The 22,766-nt window shown below is 44.7% G+C and overlaps 1 protein-coding gene across 7 annotated transcripts in view; it reads left to right on the forward strand.

The window, feature by feature from the left end:
• HMCN1 (hemicentin 1) overlaps positions 1 to 22,766 on the forward strand; it is a 179,696-nt gene that overhangs the window by 94,531 nt on the left and 62,399 nt on the right. For 5 of the 7 annotated variants that reach the window (XM_042033801.1, XM_042033800.1, XM_042033796.1 and 2 more), the window contains exons 31-45: positions 762 to 1,040; positions 1,840 to 2,121; positions 3,122 to 3,230; positions 3,800 to 3,969; positions 4,269 to 4,423; positions 5,171 to 5,294; positions 6,566 to 6,667; positions 8,435 to 8,587; positions 12,320 to 12,471; positions 13,212 to 13,335; positions 16,413 to 16,588; positions 17,319 to 17,415; positions 19,496 to 19,618; positions 21,418 to 21,579; positions 22,216 to 22,497. In XM_042033801.1, the coding sequence (XP_041889735.1) occupies positions 762 to 1,040; positions 1,840 to 2,121; positions 3,122 to 3,230; positions 3,800 to 3,969; positions 4,269 to 4,423; positions 5,171 to 5,294; positions 6,566 to 6,667; positions 8,435 to 8,587; positions 12,320 to 12,471; positions 13,212 to 13,335; positions 16,413 to 16,588; positions 17,319 to 17,415; positions 19,496 to 19,618; positions 21,418 to 21,579; positions 22,216 to 22,497 (2,490 nt within the window). The remainder of the gene's footprint in view (positions 1 to 761; positions 1,041 to 1,839; positions 2,122 to 3,121; positions 3,231 to 3,799; positions 3,970 to 4,268; positions 4,424 to 5,170; positions 5,295 to 6,565; positions 6,668 to 8,434; positions 8,588 to 12,319; positions 12,472 to 13,211; positions 13,336 to 16,412; positions 16,589 to 17,318; positions 17,416 to 19,495; positions 19,619 to 21,417; positions 21,580 to 22,215; positions 22,498 to 22,766) is intronic. The other 2 variants (XM_042033795.1, XM_042033799.1) reach the window with 1 other exon arrangement.

Below are 22,766 nucleotides of genomic sequence, written 5' to 3' on the forward strand. Positions count from 1 at the left end.
TACTATGGAAGTTAGAGGAATCCGTGGATGTACTGAGCATGTTTGGCAGCAGAGGAGTCAATGTGTCTGCCAGATGTGTCTGGTACTTCCAGCAGCCATAAATTTAGTCGTTGCCAATTGCACTGTGTTTTTATTGCTTCTATAGAGATTTACGGACTCTTTATATTGGCTGATTTACACAAGAGCTTGCTTGCTAGAAAAATCCGAGTCCTGCTGCCTAGAGAGCGAGGGAAATGACTATGGGCCAAAAAGCTTCAAAAATAGGAGTATAAAGCAAGACTGTTAAGCTCATACTTAGTCTCAAAGTAAGTGACTTCACCCTCAGAAATTTGGAGCATGGAGCAGTTCCCACTGCCGTTGTGGAGGCTCTTGGGTGTGTTTGGTATTTTCAATAGAAGGATGCTTCCTGGGAGGATGCACCTCCCTAGGTATCCAGGGATTGCTCTTTCTTTGGAGATAGGGAAGAGGGCTGCCCAAATGCATTGCAGGAGGCACGGAGGCCCAGCTGTCCTAACCTGGCACACGTTGGAACCTGGTGGCCTTTTTGTTCTGTTCTCTTCATGCTTTCAACGCTGTGTGCCTTGGAGAACTGTACAGGTGATAGATCAGCGCTGCTGGGCAAAGAACTAAACAAAACACAGCAGGAAGGGTTGGAAGGCTGATGAAGATATTTTATTCTTACAGCATTTTAATGTTTTGTTTAAATCTGCACGTACTTGTAGCCTAAGGCTTTAATGTTGCTGTTTTGTCTTTTGAACTAGTCCCCCCTAGTATTAAGGGAGGAAACACTACCACAGAGGTATCGGTGCTCCTCAACAACCTGATAAATCTGGAATGTGAAACCAAGGGAATCCCTGTGCCCACCATCGCCTGGTACAAGGATGGGCAGCATGTGATTTCCAGCCCCCAGGCTCTGTATGTGGATAGAGGGCAGTTCCTGCAGATCCCGCGGGCACAGGTGTCAGACTCTGCGCAGTACTCGTGTCGTGTGAGCAGCGCTGCGGGGACTGCAGAGAAGCTGTTCCACGTGGATGTCTATGGTGAGGGACAGCTCCTGGACTGCTTAATTGCTCCTGCAGAACAGCTGTGGGACACATTTTCAGCCTCTGCAGCCTGGCAGTGGCTGTGATTAAACTCTGGCCTCTGTTGGCAGGGCTGTGTAGAGGGAGATTTAGACCCTCTGCTTTATGGGACTCTCCAACAGCTCATGACTTCATGGAATCATAGAATGGTGTGGGTTGAAAGGGATCTTAAAGCCCATCCAGTGCCGCCCCCCACCCCATGCCCCCCATCTTCCACCATCCCAGATTTGCTTTAAGCTCCGTCCAACCTGGCCTTGGACACTCCCGGGGATCCAGGGGCAGCCACAGCTTCTCTGGGCACCCTGTGCCAGGGCCTCCCCACCCTCACAGGGAACCATTGCTTCCTGATACCCCATCTAACCCTGCCCTCCCTTCACCAGCCTTGGTACCATGCTTTCTTCTACTCAACTATTTCTTTTCCATGTATATCATTCTCTATCTCACATCTCCATGCTAAACAATACTTACTTGAAAGACCCACTCTGGGTGGGATCTTTAGTGTACTCTTTTAAGTCCTTCTTGCCTAGTTCTTCCCTCTCAGAGTCCTGCATATCCTCTGTTTTATACAGCTGGTCAGTTCTGAACTACATCATTTGACTTCTCTGCCTTGCCTTGCCCCAGCAGCAAATTCTCACATGAAATTGTGCGTGACGTGATGGCAGATGGAGCCAGAGTGGGTGGAACGAACCCATTTTCTATTAATACATTTTCTGGCTACAGAATTAATGGCTTGCAATATATTTTTTCCTTCCTGCAGTTCCTCCAGTAATCGAAGGCAATGCTGACGTAGCCCAGAGCAGGAAGGTGGTTGCTGGTAATTCCCTGACGTTGGAGTGTAAGGCTGCTGGCAACCCTCCCCCTCTCCTGACCTGGTTAAAAGATAGGGTTCCAGTGAAAGCAAGTGACAAGCTCCGTATCCTGGCTGGGGGGAAGCAGCTGGAGATCCTGAACACCGTTGAGGCTGACCGGGGCCAGTACTGGTGTGTGGCCACAAGCATAGCTGGAGAACAAGAAATCAAGTATGATGTTGAAATCTTAGGTGTGTGAGCTGCGGATTTATCAGATTCCTTTAAACCTAAGATGGAAAAGTTCCATAAAACCTATGGTTTTATTTCTGTTGGTATCAATATATTAAGATCAGTTAGTCACGCTCTGTATCTAGCTGGACCTGGGCACTGCACAACTTTTCTGTCCAGGGCTACAGGACAGTTGAAGACTTGTACTTTCAGGTTAGTTCTTGAAGGTTTTCTGTGTGTGTGGTAGGTAAATACTATTCTCAGTAACCTCTAAAATTCTTCTTACTTGTCTTCAGAGAAGAAAATCACAGAAATCCATTAAAAATATTGCTGAGTAGTTGCCTCTGGGAGAGGACATCTTTCTCTGAATTTGAGTTGTGCAAGTTTTGAATCTTATACTGAAAAAAAACCTTTTTCTTCTATACCCCTTGAATCCATTACCACAGTCTGTATCTCAGCAGTCCCTTCTGAATGTCTTGAGGTAAATGAATGTGAATGTGAATTCACATTGTGAAAAAAATGTGAATCACCTTCTCCTGACATGGAAGAGAACTGTAAAGAACTGATTTTTAGGTTTTGCTCACTTGAACATAATACTGAATGCAGATGTAGAGCATCCCTTCTGCTTCTGCAGGTAAATGTCACTGATCTTGATAATGGACGAGCAGTGTGGCAGTGCTTCCTTCCCAGAGAGGATGAGACAGGGTGAAGAGGACCTGGAAGAGTATCCTCTGCACCTTTGTTTTCTCCTTCTGCTGGCAGAGGGTGCTAAAAGGCCCCTCCTTCCCACCCATTCACAAGGTTCTTCTGACAGAATCTGGAAAACACAACCAAACAAGAAATAGTAAAAAAGTGTGAACAGTGATTTGAAGCCACAAAATGTCACTGGGCAGATGTTTCCCTTCAAAAAGGAACAGTGGTTCATAATGAATCAGGGTATGTTTAACAGTGCTATTTGAGAGAGACTTGTTTGATATTTGTGATGTGTAAATGTTTCTGTTGGTGGATTTTTCTCTCTTACAGTGCCACCATTTGTGGAAGGTGGGGATGAGCTCTTGGGCTACATTGTGATCCTCCATAACCCTTTAGAGCTGGATTGTTCAGCAAGAGGGACACCCTCACCAACTATCACGTAAGGGCACTGATACGACAGTAGAAAAAATACAAATAAATCTGCTGGTTCGTTAGGTGAGCTTTATGAGCCACCTGTGTTAATCAGTTGGTGGTTAATGAGTAGAGGACAAACTCCTGGCTCTGCTGATAACACCATCAGGCACTCACTTGGCAACATCAGGATTTTATTTTAAAGTAGTTTTGTTTGTTGTGCCAATGTCCATGTCCTGGAGATTAGGATAGAAAACAAGAGCAGACAAAACTGTAAGTTCTTTGCTAACACAACTTAATGTGCCCTTTTCTTCTGCCACCCATGACTGCTTTTGCTTTGGAGGTTCCTCTCTGCCTCTGGTGGTATGTGTTGTCACCTTTCCGACATTGTCTTCAGTGGCTGTTCCCCAATACTCCCTTTCTGATAGACCCTGCAATCCATGGCACTCAGACAAGGGGAATACAACCTGGCACCTGCAGACTTCCGTAGAAATGCAGAGTTACTGAGGAATTCTGTTTAATAGAATTGTGCATATTTTAGGAGTGTCATTGATCTTACTTTCACAGACATCTGAGATGGAACTTTCTTTTTGGTAGGTGGTTCAAAGATGGTCAACCAGCTGGAGAGGAGGCTGGACACAAGGTCTTATTAAACGGACAGAAACTTGTAATCTCTCAAGCTCAAGTGTCAGACAGCGGCCGCTATAAGTGTGTGGCTGCAAACAAGGCGGGAGAACATGCAAAGGAATTTGATGTTACAGTGCACGGTAGGTTACTCAAGGTGGACAGGAAGCAGCAGACTTCTTTTATTTCAAATCTGTGGCAAGAAGGTGCTCAAACTTTCTATAAATGTTTGTTTGCATTAGCAGGTTGAAAAACTGGAGAGGGGATTAGATGAAACAGAATCATAGAATGGTTTGGGTTGGACACCAGCTGTGGCAGGGGCACCTTCCACTAGATCTGGAAGTAGAAGTAAAGCTGCACTTACCTCTGGATTATGGCTTCTGTATATTTAAATGTACATGTTTAAATGATGCATAATTTTTGTTTCTGGTGCTATTTGCAGTTCCTCCAACCATTAAATCAGCTGGGCCTTCTGAGAGAGCAGTTGTGCTCCACAAGCCTGTGACGCTGCAGTGCATAGCCAGTGGCATCCCCAGCCCTTCCATAACCTGGTTAAAAGATGGACAGCCAGTAAACACAGCCAGGGGAAATATCAGAGTAAGCATGATTCTTTTATGGGGTCCAAACCATGGAAGATAATTGCAGTAAGTTATACATGTTAGTGCTTCTTTTCCTTTTGCTTCCCTCACCCTGTAATACGAAAGTGCTTAAGATCCATCTTGCAGAGTGAGGGGCTTTTTACCTGCCTAGGGTGGTGTCTCAGGTAATAGCAGTGTTTAGCCGACCGAATCCCACTAGACACCTCGTATCAGCAGAGTCCATGACTGGAAATTCAGAATCTGTCTCCTTCCAGTGGTATTTTGCCCTTCAAGGTCAAGTGGTTATCTGCTGATTGTGAGGTGGCTCTAGCCAGTCGTCCCTGTGAGGCGGGATTAGCTGAGCTGTTCTGTAATCACTGCAGCATCTACCTGTAATTCCCTTCTCCTGGTGAGATCCTGCCTTTCCATGAAGAGCCCTCCCGAGGGCTTGCATGTTCCTAGGGTGAGTGCTTGCAATGACTTTCATTTCCCATGGCTGGAGCAGTTTTTGGCATCTTGCCTGCAGTCTCCTCTGACTGCCTGCACCTCGTCAGCTGGATCTCCTCACACCTGTACAGCTCCTGATGCTGCTGTCCCAGGGCCACTGGCATCTCTGACCCAGCTGTATCCTCTTTCCATGAGCCGGGTTGGGAGGGGATGAGCCTGGCTGTGTCCATTTGCCCTCTTGCCGAGCGGCTGTGCCGGGGACAGTGGTGTCACACGGGGACAGTGGTGTCACACGGCTCCTCTCTGTGTTTGGGAACAGCTGGAGGCCTCGGGCCGTGTCCTGCAGCTTGGCAAGGCCCTGCCCGGAGACGCCGCCCGCTACACCTGCGTGGCCACCAATGCCGCGGGGGAGGCCCAGCAGCACACCCGGCTCCACGTGCACGGTAATGCGGCCCAACAGGGCTGTCCCACAGCTCTTGCAGCTGGGCTCACTTTGCTCTGGCTTTTCTCCTGGCTCTGCACATCCACCTCTTGGTTCTCCTTCTCTGTCCCACTCCATTAGTAAGGCAAAACTGGCTTTTGTAGAGTTCAGCCTCTTGCCTGTGATACCAGAGGACACAGAAAGGAGCAGGTACCTCTGCTGCTCAGAGGTATCCCAAAAAGTCAAACACATTCCTACTAAGCCACCCCTCAGTAGGGTACTCTTTGAATCAGTGTGTGATATACCACCACTGGCATTACTAATTCCATCCAAGCTTTTTGTGGATATTGGTATTCCCCGTGACCCTGCAATGGGAAATTTTTACAGGAATAACTTTACTGAGAAAGGAACATTTTCTTGCGAGGGGATTTTTTATCCTGCTTAAAAGGAATTTTCTTTTGCAGCTAAAAACAGTGTAAAAAGAATCAGGGAAACTTGAGAAGTTGTTCTTTGCATGTGAATTTAAAAAACGCTCTCACCATGATTTATGTATATTTGGCTCAGAAATGGTCACGAAGTGTTGTGCATTGCTGATGTGAGCCAGTCCTCAAAGGAGGTATGGGAATCCTCAGGAGGTGCAGGAATAGTCTGTGGCAATATTCTCACAGAGTATGGCTATGTTGACTTTTATTGCCAAACCAAGCCAGTAACTGGAAAATGTTAAACTGAAGCGAGGAGAGGTTGCAGAGTCTCCGTGGATGAGACCTAGAGAAGCCACACTCAGACTGTGATAGTTGCATCACAACTAATTTCAGTGTTAAGTCCCTTGCTCATAAAGCTCTCCTTTGCTGTCAGTCTTCATGTTCAAAGTGTCATTATCTGGTGTTTCTGTCATGTTTCAGATTTCTGAACTTCAGGAAGGTTAAAGCTGTCTACACCACTCAGTTTACTCTCACCAGGTGAAGTGAGAGGAGCTTGCCACAAGAAAGAATTGCTGTTCTGTGTTGTGTACCCATTACTTGCAAATATACTTTAAGTTCCGTTCTTCCTGAAAAAAATTAACATTAACAAAAATAATGTTTTATTCTTCTTACAACTAATGAGATTATATAATTAGAGAGTATTCCCATTTCAGAGATGAACTTTCTGAAGAAATTCCTTGGTCATCCAGCAGTTGAAACTTGTGCAACTCACTGCCCAAAGTTTCTCCAAGGGTAGATGACTTTGTGATTGGATGCTCTGCTAGCTGGGTGGCTGAATTAATGAAAACCTGCTGCCTTTGTCTTTTCCCAGAACCACCCAGTCTGGAAGATGCAGGAAAAACATTAAATGAAACCGTGGTGGTGAATAATCCAATCCATCTTGAATGCAAAGCGTCTGGGAACCCTCTGCCAGGTATCCATGTGCACCTCAGGGAACATCTCATAAAGGGTTTCACTTTCATTTGTCTTTGGAAAGTAATGGATGTGCTGAACGTGGAGCTAATTGTGTGGTTTTAAACCAGCTAGAAACTGTGTGATGGGAAATGTCAATGTATGGGCTGACATGGAGGAAGGACTGAGGAATTCAGTGATCCCCACTGATACATGAGTGAAAACACATCACAAGGATAATCTATTCCCTTGTGATGCCCTGTCCACAGGCAGGAGCACTGTTGGATTTCTACTGAATGAGCTTTAAAGACATCCACTTTTATCTCCTGTCAGGTCAGTATTTGTTAGTGTAAGGCAGATCTAAAATACTTCATGGATTGAGTGTGCCTGTCAAGTGTGCCCATGTCTGGGATTTTTCTAATGTGTGGTTTTTGTTACCTGATAAGATATAAAAAGGCATGTTATTATGAGAGCAATTTGCTGTATCAATTATTGTAGAGCAAAAGAGGGGGAATAGTTACTAAGAGCTTACATCTAATATAGCAAATTATTCTTGCGCTGATTATAGCAACACTTTCAGAAGAAGGATGTTACTAATTTCAGATGTGCATCCAGCTTCTCCTTTTCTGCCTTTTCAATAATTAATTCACAGCAAAGTATTATTTTCTAGAATAATTTATACTTACATTAAAAAATTAAAATATTGAGGAACTAAAATGTTACAAAAGCATAAGAATTTTATATCTTTTTTACACTCATTTAAATTTTTTTTCTCCCTTTTTCCTCCAAATTTTCAGTTATTTTAGAACAAACAGTTAAAATGATGGATTTTAGATCATTTTATGCAATAAGAACAGTTTGGTCACCCCTGGTATGATGTGATGGCCCATCCTATTGTCAAGATATAACATTAGTCAGGAAAGTGAGAGCACAGCATCCCACTGGAAAAGAGAGAAGCTGTGTGCAAGTCTTGTCTGTCAGTCAGGCCAGAGCACTTTGTGGGTGTGAGTCTTTCCCCAAAACCCCTTGTGTATTACAGGTAATCATTCCATGAGTAGTAATTTCATCTGAGTAGTGAAGTGGTGCCAGCAAAGCCTCAGTGACCCATTCTCCTGATGGATGGTGCCATCTTTTGGCTGAGATGCAAAATCCACAGATTTTCTTGGTTGTCAACTTCTATAAAATTTTCTTCTGCAGTAACACCAGTTTTCTGCTCTTTATTTTCATTTTGTAACCTGCCAGTTGCACTTTGATTTGGTTGCTTACGTTTTGATTCTTTGTCCCAGGTAGTTCAGTTTCATGTAGTGACAATTTAGGGTAAAAGGTAAAAAAATTTGATACATATTATAGAATCCCTGGATGGTTTGGGTTGGAAGGGACCTCAAAGCTCATCTCCTTCCATCCCCCTGCCATGGGCAGGGACACCTTCATATTTTTGTGTGGTTTTAAACAGCTGCTCTTTACCTTGGTGTAAGATAAGTAAATTTCCTATAATTTGCTTTGCGTGATAATTTTTCAATTTCAGAACACTTTTCCATAAAAATCTAGGGAGGGTGTGGATGATAGTGTCCAATTTGCTGTTGAATTCTGGAGCATAGTCAGTATTTTGTACAAATCTTCCAATTTCCTAATTTTCTGTTGCATTTTATTATTCTTAATCACGATTAACACTGCCATTGACTGTTAAAGGTGGGCATTGTGTGTGAAAGCTGAGGTGGCTGGGGTGATGGCTCCATGCTGCTGTGTTTGTCGGGGTTGTTGGTGACTTGTCCCTGTTCCTCCCCCGCAGCCATCTCATGGTCCAAGGACGGGCGAGCGCTGGGTGACAGGGGGCAGGTGCTGCACATCGAGGGCGCACAGGTGGCCGACTCCGGCCTCTACAGGTGCCTGGCTGCCAACGCCGCGGGCACCGCCGAGCTACTCTACGGCCTCCAGGTCCATGGTGAGTGCTGAACTGTAGGAACCCAGAGTGCTGAGAATATTTCTCTGCCTGTTTTTAAGGGTTTTTACGCCCCTGAACAACACTGTTTTAGCCTCAAACCTTGGAAAAAATTACCAACGGTCAGACAAGAACTAGAAAATACAGTGGTGTGAATTAGGTGATAGACTACTATGTAAGATTGTCACAGGGTGAAAAATTTAGAGATTTTGGGCTTCTCTTTGTAGTAAGTAAATAAGAGTAAAAAATATCAAAATGGAGGATTGTTGTTGTTCTCTAAAGCTTCTTCTCCTTCTCCTACTCCATATTCTGCAGTAAAAGTAGTTTGGAATGATTGGATAGAGAATTCCGCAGTTCCTAGTTGTGTTACTGAATAATTGGTAGGAAAGTGAAAATAATGTACATTTTTAGTAACTATTGGTTAAAATATCTTTAAAAGGCTGTGTAAATCTTGATAGAGAGGGCTCACTCCTGCTTTTCTGTGTTCTATGCTGTACCTGGGTCACGCTAGTGGCTCTGTTCCTCTGATAAGACTTAATAAACAACTATCTGGAAGCATTGAAACTCAAGGAAAAGTCTCAGTTTATCTTTGAAACTCCTTGCAAGGACTTTCAGCAAATTCTCTCCCATCCGGAGGGACTTGATTTATGGCACAGTAAAGTGTCACTGAACCACGGAACTGTCACTCCTGGAGCTTGGGAAAACACTTCTGAGAGCATCGAGTCCAACCGTTCCCCCAGTGCCACCAAGGCCACCACTGACCCATGTCCCCAAGTGCCACGTCCACATGGCTTTTAAATCCCTCCAGGGATGGGGACTCCACCACTGCCCTGGGCAGCTGTGCCAGTGTCTGACTACCCTATCCATGAAGAAATTTGTCCTAATATTCAAATTAACCTCCCCACCCCCAGCACGACTTGAGGCTGTTTCCTTTTGCCCTGTATTGTGACACTTAGGAATAACACTTGCAAGCTCCACCTTTGCTTTCCTCCTTTTCCAGTCTGCTAAACAGACTTGGTGTCACTTGTCACATGATCACAGAATCCTAGGATGGTTTGGGTTGGAAGGGACCTTAAACCCCATCCAGTGCCACCCTCTGCCATGGGTAGGGACACCTTCTGCTATCCCAGGTTGCTCCAAACCCCATCCAGCCTGGCCTTGGACACTTCCAGGGATCACGGGGCAATCACAGTTTCTCTGGGAATTCCATTTCAGGGCCTTCACCACCCTCACAGCCAGAAATTCCTTTCCAATATCCCATGTAACCCTGCCCTCTGGCAGTGGGAAGCCATTCCCCCTTGTCCTGGCACTCCATGCTCTTCACTCTTTTGTTTTCTCAGTGACACTAGAATAGGTGTTTTGAATGCAGAAAATGTGCCAAGGGAAGGCATTTCTAGGAAGAATGAATTTGTGGAAGAGATACTTTGTTTAAGGGATCATTGGAGCAATTTGGAGGGCCCTGGCAGTTGCTGGGGTTTGTTTTAGGTGACTTTGAAGCTCACAGTAGACAAAGAACACAGGTCAAATTCTCTTTCATAATTCAGGAGTTTTAAAGAAAAATGTGCTGTGCCTAGTAAGGTGAAGTGGAAGTGTGGGTGTTTGCTGACATGAGACACCTAAGCAAAAGCCAAATCGGAGCTTTTCCAGTGATTTCAGTGGCTTTTGGATGTGGCCATAATCTGAATTCTTATCTTTGATTCATGCATGTGCATGTAGCTGGTTTTCTGTGGGAGTCTTCCATGCAAAAGTGTGGCCCAAATTTGGCACAGTGTCCCCAGCTGAGATGCACACAGAGTATATAGTTCCTATTAATGTTAATTAATGACTTGGGCGGTGCGTTTCCATGGGTTTAATGACCATCATGGGAAAAACTGATGGCACAAGACACAGTCAAAGGCAATTAACCCCACCCAGTGATGAATTCCCAGGAAATCCTCAGAGCAAAGGTCATTATTCTAGTTAAATGAAACATAACCCCTCAGTACATGTGCATCTTTTTAGGGGTGGTGGAATTTCAGTGAACACGTCCAAAGTTTTCGAGGGAGCTAAAACTTTATTACTAAAACACAGAGCTTCCCCTTCTAGAACAGAGTACGTGCAGTTGCAGCCACAGCTAATTGCATCAAAGGAACTAATTGCATCAAACCTCCTGTCCATGAACCTGCTTCATTCAGCTCGTGTCTCTCCAGGCTGACAGTGGAGAGCTGCTGGAATTCATCATCCACAGGTTTATCATCCACTGTCCTTAGAGTTTATGAGCTTGAGAAGACAAAACTTGAGGGTTTTGCCCTCTTTACCAGTGGAAGCAATGACTCCTTAATAGAGAGCAGGCTCAAATGCCAAGTATTGAAAGTTGTGCTGCATTTATGGAACGGCTGCTCTAGATTTCCATGAGCACCTGCCTTGGCCAGCTACTGGTCTTATTCACCAGTTTCTGTTGTTAATAGTGTTATCAGATCTTTTTGGCATTAAAAACAATCCTTGATACTGCAGGCTTAACACTGAATGGAACGAGGGAGGCCAACTGAAGGAAGCAGGTGGAATTCCAGTTTAGTATATTCATAGGATTTCATTGCATACTCATTTTTTTCACTTCCTTCTCCCCACTGTAGCTTTCTCAGGCATTTGAGAACAATGAATGCCATTGCATTGCAATAGGAGGAACTCTGTGTGTAGGGAAAGAATTATAAAATTATAAAATCCTGTGCCTTTTTTCTGCCCTTACTGCTATTACTGAAATAGATGTAAGAGTGAGGAGAATCACAGAATCATGGAATGGTTTGGGTTGGAAGGGACCTTAAAGCCCATCCGGTTCCACCCCCTGCCGTGGGCAGGGACACCTTCCACTATGCCAGGATGCTCCAAGCCCCGTCCAGCCTGGCCTTGGACACTTTCAGAGGTGGGGCAGCCACAACCTGAGTTACAGGCTCTTAGAGGTTGCTAAATTCATTAATGAATCTTATTTTGAGTGCAGAATTTATGCAAGTTTTCTCCCCTCACACAGGGGCATATGTATGAGTAGCTCACACCATTCTCATCTCTTTGCAGGAGTGACTTCAAGCATTACATTTTCATCTGATACTGACTTCCAAACTTAGTGATAAAGTTATTAGTGGTAGGAGCAAATAGAATAGTTTTGATTCTCCTAGTACATGAAACATCTTCCTTTTTTAATGATTCTTGTCTCCCTTTCTATCTGAGCCCTACAACATTTGCTAGACTGTGTGCCTAGAGTAAGTGTTTTAGACGTTCCATTACAATGTTTTTTGTCATCACACAGGCAGATGTTTTCCAGTCTAATCTGATAAACGTTTCTGTATGCTGTGCCAGGCCAATTTATCACTCTGTGTATGGATTTGCTTTATGTGGTTTATATGGTAAACTCCTTTAATCCCCACCACTCCTAAAGCCTTTAACAAAGTCTAAATGGAATAGTAGAAAAGTTTGAGGGGATATTTTCTGGTTTTATGGTGTGGTTCCTGGGTTTCAGAGCTGTCCTCTGGGCTGTGGGCCCAGTCCCACATACATTGCTCATAGTAGTTTCACTGCAGTTATCTGCCTGCTCGTGCAAGGGAAGAGCAGGATCGGGCAGAGAGCAAAGATGTGACAAGAGTTCAGTAGGAGTAACATGAGAAAAGAGAAATAACATCCAAAACTAGGCAGCCTATTTAATTTCGTTGTGATTAATACTCTTATGTAGCTGTTACAGCCCTTTTACTGTGCGTTTATTTTCAGTCCCCCCATCCATCTCTGGCAGCAGTGACATGGTGACAGTGGTGGTCAATAATCCAGTGAGGCTGGAGTGTGAAGCCAGAGGCATCCCTGCCCCTATCCTGACGTGGCTGAAGGATGGGAGCCCTGTGTACAGCATCAACAACGGACTCCAGGTACCAGGGTCAGATCTGCTCTATCTGTGGTGTTCCCTGTTGTGGGAGGAGGCTTTTAAGTCAGTACAGTTTAATGGAAGAGAGTAAGTCGGAGGATTTATAATAAAAATATAAGGCCTTTTGCTCTGGGTTATTTGTGTGAGTTTAGCTCCAGTAATTGCTGTGTGAAGTGGAAGATAGAGATGCATTGAAATAAAGTGGTCCTTTCAGCTGATGTCATACTGAGTAAGTTTGCATCAACATGTTTTCCACTTGCTGGGAAGAAGAGGAAATTGGACCAAATTCCTCTGCTGAAGAGATCTGGAGAGCTCATTACATACAACAGTAATTCAGAAAAGAAAACCAACCTCTGATGTAAGGAGATATTTCAGAGGTAAAATGAGAGGCCATGGTTGGTTTTCGTAAGCTGATTTTACTATCTGAAAGGAAAGAGAGGAAATCTGTGTTCTGTAGGGACAGCTCAGGGCACAGATGAAAGGTGTGACAGCATGTTTGAAGCTGGTGGGAGGAAGGGGCGTCCAGATCCTGTGAAGTCTTGAGAATGCCAGGAGTTCCCTATGGACTGGCATGAAGTTAGAGTTCTGCTTTTGCAAGTCTGGACTAGAAGAGAACACGGGGAGCAGGGGGACGGTGGAAAGCAGTGGCGAAACAAGCGTTTCACTTTGAAATGAACCCTAAGAGCTCCCCCTGCCTGTGTTTGACACTGGGGTGTGTCCGAAGGTGCTGTGCTCCCGTTGCAGGTCCTGTCCGGGGGCCGGGTGCTGGCACTGCCCAGTGCCCAGCTCAGTGACACGGGGACATACACGTGTGTGGCAGTCAACGCTGCGGGGGAGAGCCAGAGGGACATCGACCTCCGCGTTTATGGTGAGTGACAGATGTTTTTGTTTTGGTCCTGAGAGCTGTTCTTGGAGCTTTAATTTAACACACTGGGCCCAGACCCTGAGCAGCACTGAGTAAAACCAGTCCCAACCTGTAACGGAAGGCCAGGTGAGGAGGAGGGCTTTGTGTATGGAAGTTAAAATACATATATATATATATATATATATGCGCATATCTACCCTCATTTACTAAAGCATGTAGGTGTGTCCTTCTTTGTATCCTTGAAGAAGTGTAACTGCAACAACTGAAATGTAACTGTAACTGAATTCACAAGTTTAATGCATAAATGCTCATTTATAAATGATAAAAGAAAATATGAGTTTGTGTAAAACCACGTAGATCTGCCAGGTGAGAGATATTCTTGGGGCCAGCGCTCTGTTGTCTTTACTGCACTGGAAGAAGTCACTGGGAGTTCTCCATCCAGCTCTGCTGAGGATGAACAGTATGTGAAATGAGGATGAAAAATAATCTGTCGTTTGTTTTAGAAATGTTACGGTACCAGATGTGTAGAGAGGCATTTGGAATTGAGGCACCTTTGGGTTTTGCTTCTGCTTTCAGTAGGTCAGTGGTTGGACTCTACCAGTTTCCAGCATTATGGCAATCCCAAGTGGAAAACCTTGCAAGAAAAGTTAGGAGTCGGGATGAGTTCTGAGCAGGGACAGCTGGCCAGGTTATTTGTTCCTGAGTTTGGCTTTCAGAATTGCCTCCCTTGGTTAGGGTACCCCTGACTGAAGTCCTGGTGTCTTTTGCATCTGAAAGGGGCAGTTCAGAAATCTACTCTGCTGTGGCAAGCGAGCCTGGGTTAACATAAGCTGGAATATTTTATTTCTAGAGCAAGGAATGTCAGGGTCTCCTTTGGAGTTTGGGGACGGGTGTGTATGTCTGTATAATGTGACATAGATATATTTATTATTCCTCTTTTATTTTTTGTAATCTCTGTCCATTTTAGCTGAAGGAAATGAAGAGAGTTAGTTAGGAGTTGTGTATGTTTAAAGTTAGTGTTGTATTAGAAGCTGGCCAGGGTTGAGCTCAGCTGCAGGACCAGCTTGAGTGAGATTGTCACCACAAAGTAATACTGCTCTTCAGACTTGCCTCATAAGGGCAATCTAATTAAGAAGCCACAGGAGAAAAATAACTTGGAGTACAGTTGGACCTGGGTTCGTTGGAAATCTGCACTGAGCGAGGAGTTGGAACAAGCTTGGTTACTTACAGTTGTTATGAGCATAATTAGATTAATTTTAAACCCAGTTCCTTCAGAAATAAATGCTTTAATGTCCGTCTCTGTGTCGTAAACTCAGTTTCCTTTTGAGCACGTTTCAATTCATTTAGCTGAGAGGAAAAGTAATTGGTGGAAAAGTCTTTGGAAATAAATTTGCCTTCTGCAGGAATGGATCAGCTTCCAATTTTCAGTTCCACAATACTCGTAAAGAATCTGGGCCTTTGTGAGTTCTAGAAAGAAAAAAAGATAAACAAATTTTTTTTTTTTCCACTTACTATATTTCTTATCCACAGGGACCAGGCTTTTCCCTAAATTATTTCCAAACTGTGAAATCAGCAGCTCTGCTCTGTACTTCCTGGGCAAGAAACACAAAGCTTGATTGTTCCTGGTCTTTTCAAGCCACCTCAAGAGCTGTCTTGCTGTCCCCTGAGTGCCACTTTGGGACGTGTTCTGGTCTCCCATATGTGATTAACCCAATGTCCCTTTTCTCACAGACAGTCCCACTGCCTCCCTTCTCACCCCAAGGTTCTGTGCACTCAGACCCTCAGTGTCTGGGGTAATGGTTTCCAAAACTAAAGGGCAAAGGAAATGTGACAACAAAGGTTCTTATATTTGGTCCTGGTCAACTTCTTGGGGGGCAATATTTCCTCCATGTTCTTTTTGACTCCAGCCATGAACACTTCCCCCATGGAAAATTGCTGACTTGCTGTGTTCCAAGGTTTGGTTCTCAGTTGCCTTTTCAGTTACTTTTGTTTTTCTGATTGTGGAAACACAAAATTTAAAAACAGGCGGAAAAAATGTGTCTCCTTAAATCCTGGCACTGTTCAAGAACAGCTAATAGGTTTCAATTGAAGTGTCCAGTCTTTTGGGTTTTTTTATTTCTACAGAGAAAACTTTCCTTCCAAGAGCAGATTTTTCTACTGTCTGATTTGGAAGTAATAGTGTATAATGAGGTTATCACTGAACTGCAGGACAAATGTAAATATAGTGCTCAGTGCCAACAACTGCAGTAATTAGTAGGTCCCACACAAGCCTGATACATGAGCTAATTGTAGATTATGATTTGTTGATTAAGTCATTAACCCATTGACTCGCTTGCCAACTGTGTAAGTTCTCATTCTCTCAGCTGTATTTGGCCATCTCTGGACAAATTCTCTGTAAGTCAGAGTTTTTCTTAAAGCCAAGTATCCTTCTTGGCACTGTCTGGAACAGCTTAAGACATTTTCGGCTTCTAGGGCTGATTATTATCTCGTGAGCTTTTTGACTCAGCAGCTCTTTTTCTTTTTAGCAGGAATGCATTCCCCCATTTTTATATACTGGGTATTTACCTTTCTAGCTACATTTCAAGGGAGTTTTTTGCTCGTCTTGGCTTATCCTTATGACTTCTCTGTAGCTGATACCTCACTAGGGTGTATTTTGTGTGGAAGATAAGTAACAAAAATTATTATTGTGGTTTTTGTGGTATAAAGAAGACTGAAGTTGTGTGTCAGAAAGATGTAAAGTGTCATTTTATCTTTGCTAAGTGAAGTCCCTTAACTCCACATTATGTTTGCTCTGGGAAGTCTTCAGTGCCCAAAGGTCCCTTAGTTTGAGCAATAGGACAAGAGGAAACAGCCTCAGGTTGTTCTGGGGGAGGTTCAGGTTGGATATTAGGAAAAATTTCTCCGTAGGAAGGGTGGTCAGGCACTGGCACAGCTGCCCAGGGCAGAGGTGGAGTCCCCATCCCCGGAGGGATTTAAGACCTGTGGGTGTTGCCCCTGGGGACAGTGCTGGGGAATGGTTGGACTCGACGGTCTCAGAGGCTTTTCCAAGGTAACCCAAGTGTGTGATTGCGTTGGTGCAGTTCCCCCTGACATCGTGGGTGAGGAGCAGAACGTGTCGGTGCTGCTGGGCCAGGCGCTGGAGCTGCGGTGCCACGGCAGCGCTGTGCCCCCGCCCCGCCTCGCCTGGCTCAGGGACGGGCGGCCCTTGCTGGAGAAGCCAGGCCTGAGCATCTCTGGAGATGGGAGCGTGCTGAAGGTAAACTGGGCAGGCAGGGCATGCTGGGGTTCCTTCCTGGGGAGTTACCCCCTCCGTGGAGGTGGGACAGCATTGGGCTCTCTGGGGCTGATGCCTTAGGTTTTAACTTCTATATTTTTCAAATCATATATTGCTTAGTGTGTAACTCTGAAACTCCATACAGCCTGTTAGCTACTGTTCTCTCATCCTGGTTCGACATGCCAAACCCTCTCTGGGCCTGAACTCAAGGACACCTTGTTGTCCCAGGCCCCAAAATATGTGAACTAAAGCCTCTGACAGGAGGAGCAAACTTGGGGTAATTACATCACTACCTGAAATTATAATTGGAGAATTAACCCTGATATGCAAATGGACCAAACTTATAAAAGTGTGAAAAACCTATGACCCAGCATCCATCTTGGGTGGAGCCCCTTGGAGGCTTTTGACTGCCCAGGGTGCACCTTTGAAGGCCCTTAAAATAAATACCTGTTTTCATTCTCTAATCTTGTCTAGCTTCTGTTTTCAGGTAGCCACTTCAAGGTATCAGGGCAGCAGAGAGTAGTGGGTGAGGAGGGAGGAATGTCGGAGAACCCCAGCTGTATGGGTACAGAGCTTGCTGGGTGCATGCTCTATTATTAATACTCAGAGAGACATATGTAAAAATTAAATTGAAAGCTGAGCCCCCTCTCCCTGCATGTTTCATGAATAATTATGTAGGAAGAAGAAACCCAGGTTTTCCTTTTGTCCCCAGATTGAAGGAGCTCAAGTGCAGGACACTGGACGCTACACTTGTGAAGCAACAAATGTTGCTGGGAAAACTGAGAAGAACTATAATGTCAATATTTGGGGTAAGATTTATTAAGCTTATTCCAGGAAGGGGAACGAAGCTCAGAGCTGAATTATGATGTGAGACACTGAAATACTCTGTAGTTCATCAACACTTGGTTGCTGAGGTATTCGTGCAGGGAGATGTTGTTGTATTTGCTGTACTTGAACAGGCCCAAGACAGTGCACACATTTTTCAAATTGTTTTAATTTAGTTCTAAATTAACACCAGTTATTCCACAGGCCTATGTTGGGCTTGCAGGAATGAGAGTAATTAGAGCTATAACTACGGAGTGGCATCCCTGCTCATGGCAGAGGGTTGGAATGAGATGGTCTTTAAGGTCCCTTCCAGCCCACACCATTCTGTGATGTATGAATCTGTGATAAATAACTGGGTTTGGATCCATAGCTTTAATGCCATTTAAAGTAGCATTCCAACTTTCCACTTACTTAAATGCTGAAGCATTGAAAATTAAGATTTAAAAAAGCTGCCTTACCTAGCTTTATTTGCTCTACAAACTTGTTGTTGCTGAATCATAAAAACAGCTTTAATAATTTTTTTCTGTGGCTCTGTAATGAACGTGGCTTAGGACATTATTTTAATAATTGCTTTTAAGGGGTTTTCTGCACCATCATTTTCTTCCCATATACAAATTGAAATGTCCTTGTTTTGCTATTATAAATCCATTTCCTGCTTTGGAGTCTCAAGACTAGAATTACCTACCAGGGTTTGTAACACTGAAATTACATTTTTTTAGTACAGGTTTCAAGTCTGTCATTATTAAAAGACCCGTTCATGGCATTTAAGTCAGAGGTGGGTGTTGCAGTACCATGCCATTTTCCCGTGCTGAGGCAAATACTGTGCAGGTCAGCCTCTGCTCTCCTCTCTCCCTCCCAGATATTTGCACAGGACCTTTGCTGGAGGGATTTGGATTTGTTCCTTTGTGCAGTAAGACCATTCCAGTAGGATTTGAGTGGAGGCATAATTCTTTGCTAGTTAGCAGCTTTGATGGGATAAGCTTGATAGAAACCACAGGCTGCCTGTGAAAGCCATCTGTGGATAATTGTTTGGAATTACAGTTTTCATTTACGCCCCAGCACCCAAAGTCCTCCTTGCCATATTTCAAAGTTTTAAATCCAGGAAATGTATCCTTCTGAGGGTTGGTGAGATCCTGAGAGCTAAGTGTGGATCCAGGAGCCAGCCCATGAGCTAAATGAAGAGAATGGCACAGGCTTGTCCTGACTGGAAGCAGGGCAAATCAAGAGTAAATCAGACAGTACCGTAAGGCTCTTGGCATTGTTGTTTCAAACCCCACACATCTGGTTGCTGCTGTAGAGCTGGAGGCGTCAGAAGGAGAAGCTGGCTACTGTCACATGCATTAAAAATGTGCTGTGTAAGTTGTCCACCAGGGAGGTTTTATTTGCCAGGTTCAACCTACATTCTCCTCTGCTTTTTTTTTGCTCCCTACCTATGCTATTTTCATCTGATGGAAATGGTTCCCTGATTCCTAATAGGCAATTAGCCCTTCCCTAGGGATTGAACCAAAGTGCTTTAAGACTTTAAGAATCAGAGTAAAATACTGGTCCCTTTTGTCTGCAGCTGGTGTAGAGTCACAGAGCTGTAAAACAAAGATCCCTCTGTTGTGGGAGGGTGATCAGAGGGGTGGGATCCATAGCCTTGGATATGGCAGCCAGTGTGCTGATGCCGGAAAAATTCAAAGGAAAAATGTAGGCTGAATTTTTAAAGTCACTGATGATGATGATCTCTGTGGGTTTATTAGCTGAGGCCATGAATGAGGCAGGCTCTTAGAGTTGGAGTCAGTTGACGAAGTTCCCCAAACCAGCTTTGTGCGGTGAAGTCCATTCAAAGGCAGCCCAAAATAAAGCCTGTGCATGCAGCAGCCCTCCAAGCCCAGAAGGATGGATGCAGTTATTCCCAAGTGTATTGTTTCCTACCCAGGGCCTGGTTAGCATTGAGGAAACAATCCTTGCAAGTGCTTCAGAGCTGAATGGGGGAGATTTTGCGTGAGGGTCATTTGGGGTTTACTGCTGGCTGATAATGTGTTGTTTCAAAGGCCGCACTTATTTGGCTTTTCTTTGCAGTGTCACCAAGTATTTCTGGCTTGGATGGCAGCTCTCAGCTGACAGTCACCGAAGGGAGTTTGATTAGTCTGATCTGTGAGTCCAGTGGCATCCCACCACCCAGTCTCACCTGGAAAAAGAATGGTGGGTAACTGCCCATTGTCTGTTTTATAAAGCAAATGGGATAATTCTGACCTGCTGGGTTTTCTTTTCATCTTGTTTACATTTTGGATGGTGTGTTCTGAGGAGCTCAAGCATGCAGATATCTGCATGCAGCCCTGACATTGAGTAAAATGAACTCCAGGAGCAGATTATTCCCTTCTCTCTGTCTCACCTCTGCTTGGATTAGGTGTCACTGTTCCTAAAGGTGCAGGAGAAGTGCAGTGCTGAGATTGCTCAGCTGACAAAAATGAACTGTGGAGCACATAATATGTTTATTTACCACGGGGCAGCAGGACAGCAGCACAGTGCCCCATCCCTGGAAGTGTTCCAGACCAGGGTAGATGTATTATAGCAAGTGGAAGTGATGCCTCCTAAGGCATCAGAAGAGGTCCCTGCCCATGGTAGGGGGTTGGAATGAGATGGTCTTTGAGGTCCCTTCCAACCCAAACCATTCTGGGATTGTAAGACTTGTTTGTGGATCCCAGTTATCAGGGCTAGGGTCACTGAGAGTCCCGTGGTGTGGAGTTGAGTCTCTGCCCTGTGATCCACTGCATAACACAGATTCTCTGAGCTGGTTCTAAATCTGCATCCTGCCAAGTGGTGAAGATTCATGTAGTTGTAGTAATTGCTTTTGGGATTCACCAAACCCTTTCTCTCATCCCATCTTATTCAAGAGTAGTCTGCACACCTTTTGCTTTAGGGGTTAAAGTTACATTGCCAAACACCTTTTTAGGAATTGGCAGACAAAGCCAGCTATTTTCACCACCTTCTTTTAAGCATTGACGCTGTTGGAGACAGAATATAAGACAAAATAAGATAATTTACTCCTCCAGTGTGGTAATTCTTGTGTTATTAATCAATCTTACCTATAATTGTGTTTTTCTAGGCAGCACAATTCAATATGGTATGTACTTGCGTTAATTAATTTTGGCTCATGGAAAGAGCAGGTTTTAATTACAAAACACTTTTTCTAATGCATCACATTTTCAGAGAACAGGAAATTTATCAAGTTGTTTTTAAACCCTGTCTCATGGAAGCTAAAAAGGCCTTGTGTGACATGTAAGTGCACTGCAAGGCTAATGTGTGTACACTTAATGGCAGGAAGGAAGGAAAGTCTAGAAAAGCAGTTAGAAAGGAAGAGGAGTAGATTCTGCAGCATGTTTGACATTTGGTGCACTTTATAGAGAGGACTTTAAATGCACAAGAGGGAAACCTGCCATGGCAGCTGCATTCCTTCTTTCACAAAGCCTCCCAGCAGTTTGGAAAGATGAAGATGGATAATCTGAGGTCTCCAAGACTGAAGAATCTGGTCAGAGAATGCAGTGGGAGTTTGCTGTCATGTTTCTGCTGAGGATTTCCTGAGCAGAAGCCTGTGACACACAAATGTATGATTTAGCTTTCACATGGTGTGAAAGCTAAATCATACATTTCTAAGCACTGGCTGTGCTGGGTGAGACAATTATACACTGAAAAATGAGTCACATTTTACTGAAAGTGCTGAGCTTTCTGCTCAGCAGAGGTGTCCCAAACTCTGGATGGATGTGAAGGAGAGTCAGTGTGCTTTAGCTCAGGGTATCCCATGAAGTCAGTGGTTAATACAGAAAGTCCTCAGGATCTGCTTGTGCCAAGTTCCTGCTTTCTGGGAAGACTGACAGAGCACTTCTAAAATGGGCAATTGTGCAACTCAGTCCTTTGGAATGAGCCAGTGGACTTCAGACCATGTGATTTTCATTTGCTCCTGGCCACTTGTGTGGTTTTATCTGACAGAAGGTCTCTTGCAGGCTCTCCTGTGGTGCCGGAGCCATCGGGAAGGGTGCGGGTGCTGTCTGGAGGCAGACAGCTCCAGGTTGCAGTTGCTGACAGGTCTGATGCTGCATCTTACACCTGTATTGCTTCAAACGTGGCTGGGAGTGCCACCAAAGAGTACAGCCTGCAAGTGTACAGTAAGTGCCAGGAAAACTCTGATCACAGTTCACCAGTTCTTCAGTAATGTTATGGGAGTGTGAGCAGGGCAGTGACGTTGAGCTCCAGGATCTCCAGAGATGGAGTGATGGCTGGAGGACAATTTAGAGGTAGTTCAAGGAGAGTGTTAAGTCATTAAAATTCTGGCAGTTTGGACTTGTAGCTGACCAAGACATTGCATATCCCTGTTGAAAGTGCACAATCCAGGGATGTAACCCCTTTAGTCTTGTCCCCAAACTGCAGTAGTGATGACAACAGACTGAACCCAGATTTCCCTTCATTCCCTTAGACTTTACTGTATTTTTGTCAGGAATAAACGGAGATATTTTTAAACAATCCCACAGAGAAGAAAATCTTCCAAAATCTGTAGGGATTGACAGTGTTGGGGCAGTCTTCTTTAATTTTTTCTCTTGTGTGCATTTTAAAAATTGCATGTAAGTTCACATTTTAAAAAACATTTTTACTTTATGCAGTGGGGGAGGGGGAAAGGAGTTGCTTGGTCTTTTGCTGGCCCTGCTGCTCTGGAAAGTTGACTGTTACTCTGCTCAGCAGCAGGTGAAGATTCTGAAGTGCAGCTTCCAGTTGACTCCTACGCTGTGTCCCTTGTTCTTCCCTAGCTCGACCAACTATATCCAACAGCGGTCCCCACCCGTCAGAGGTCGTTGTCACTCAGGGAAGCGAAATGTCCCTGGAGTGCGAGGCTCAGGGCATTCCCGAGCCGGCAGTGACGTGGCTGAAGGACGGGCGGGCGCTGGGCGGTGGCAGGGACATGGCGGTGCTGGCCGGGGGCCGTGTCCTGCGGCTGGAGCGTGTCCAGGTGTCTGACACTGGCCGCTACGTCTGCGTGGCCACCAACACCGCCGGGCTGGCTGACAGGAAATACGACCTCAGCGTCCACGGTGAGTGGGGACCGCCTGGGGCATGTGGAAGTTCACCCCTGGGTGGCCAAGCAATGGTGTGGAGCTCAGTCCACCTCCTGGGTCTGCTGCAGGGGATGCAGCTGCAGTTGCAAAGTTAGGAAAGCTCAAGTCCAAGTTTATAACTCCTGAATATTTTAAAATCATACCTCTCTGTTAATATCAACCCACTCGCAGTTGCTTCATCGCCCGAGATAACCGGAATATGGTACAATTTTACATGATATTGGGGTGAGTGTCATGGTGGGAAA

The sequence above is a fragment of the Corvus kubaryi genome, unplaced genomic scaffold (genome assembly GCF_017639235.1).
Source record: "Corvus kubaryi isolate FWS band 111438036 unplaced genomic scaffold, C.kubaryi_AGA036_p1.0 37361, whole genome shotgun sequence".
In the NCBI taxonomy this organism is placed as follows: Eukaryota; Metazoa; Chordata; class Aves; order Passeriformes; family Corvidae; genus Corvus; species Corvus kubaryi.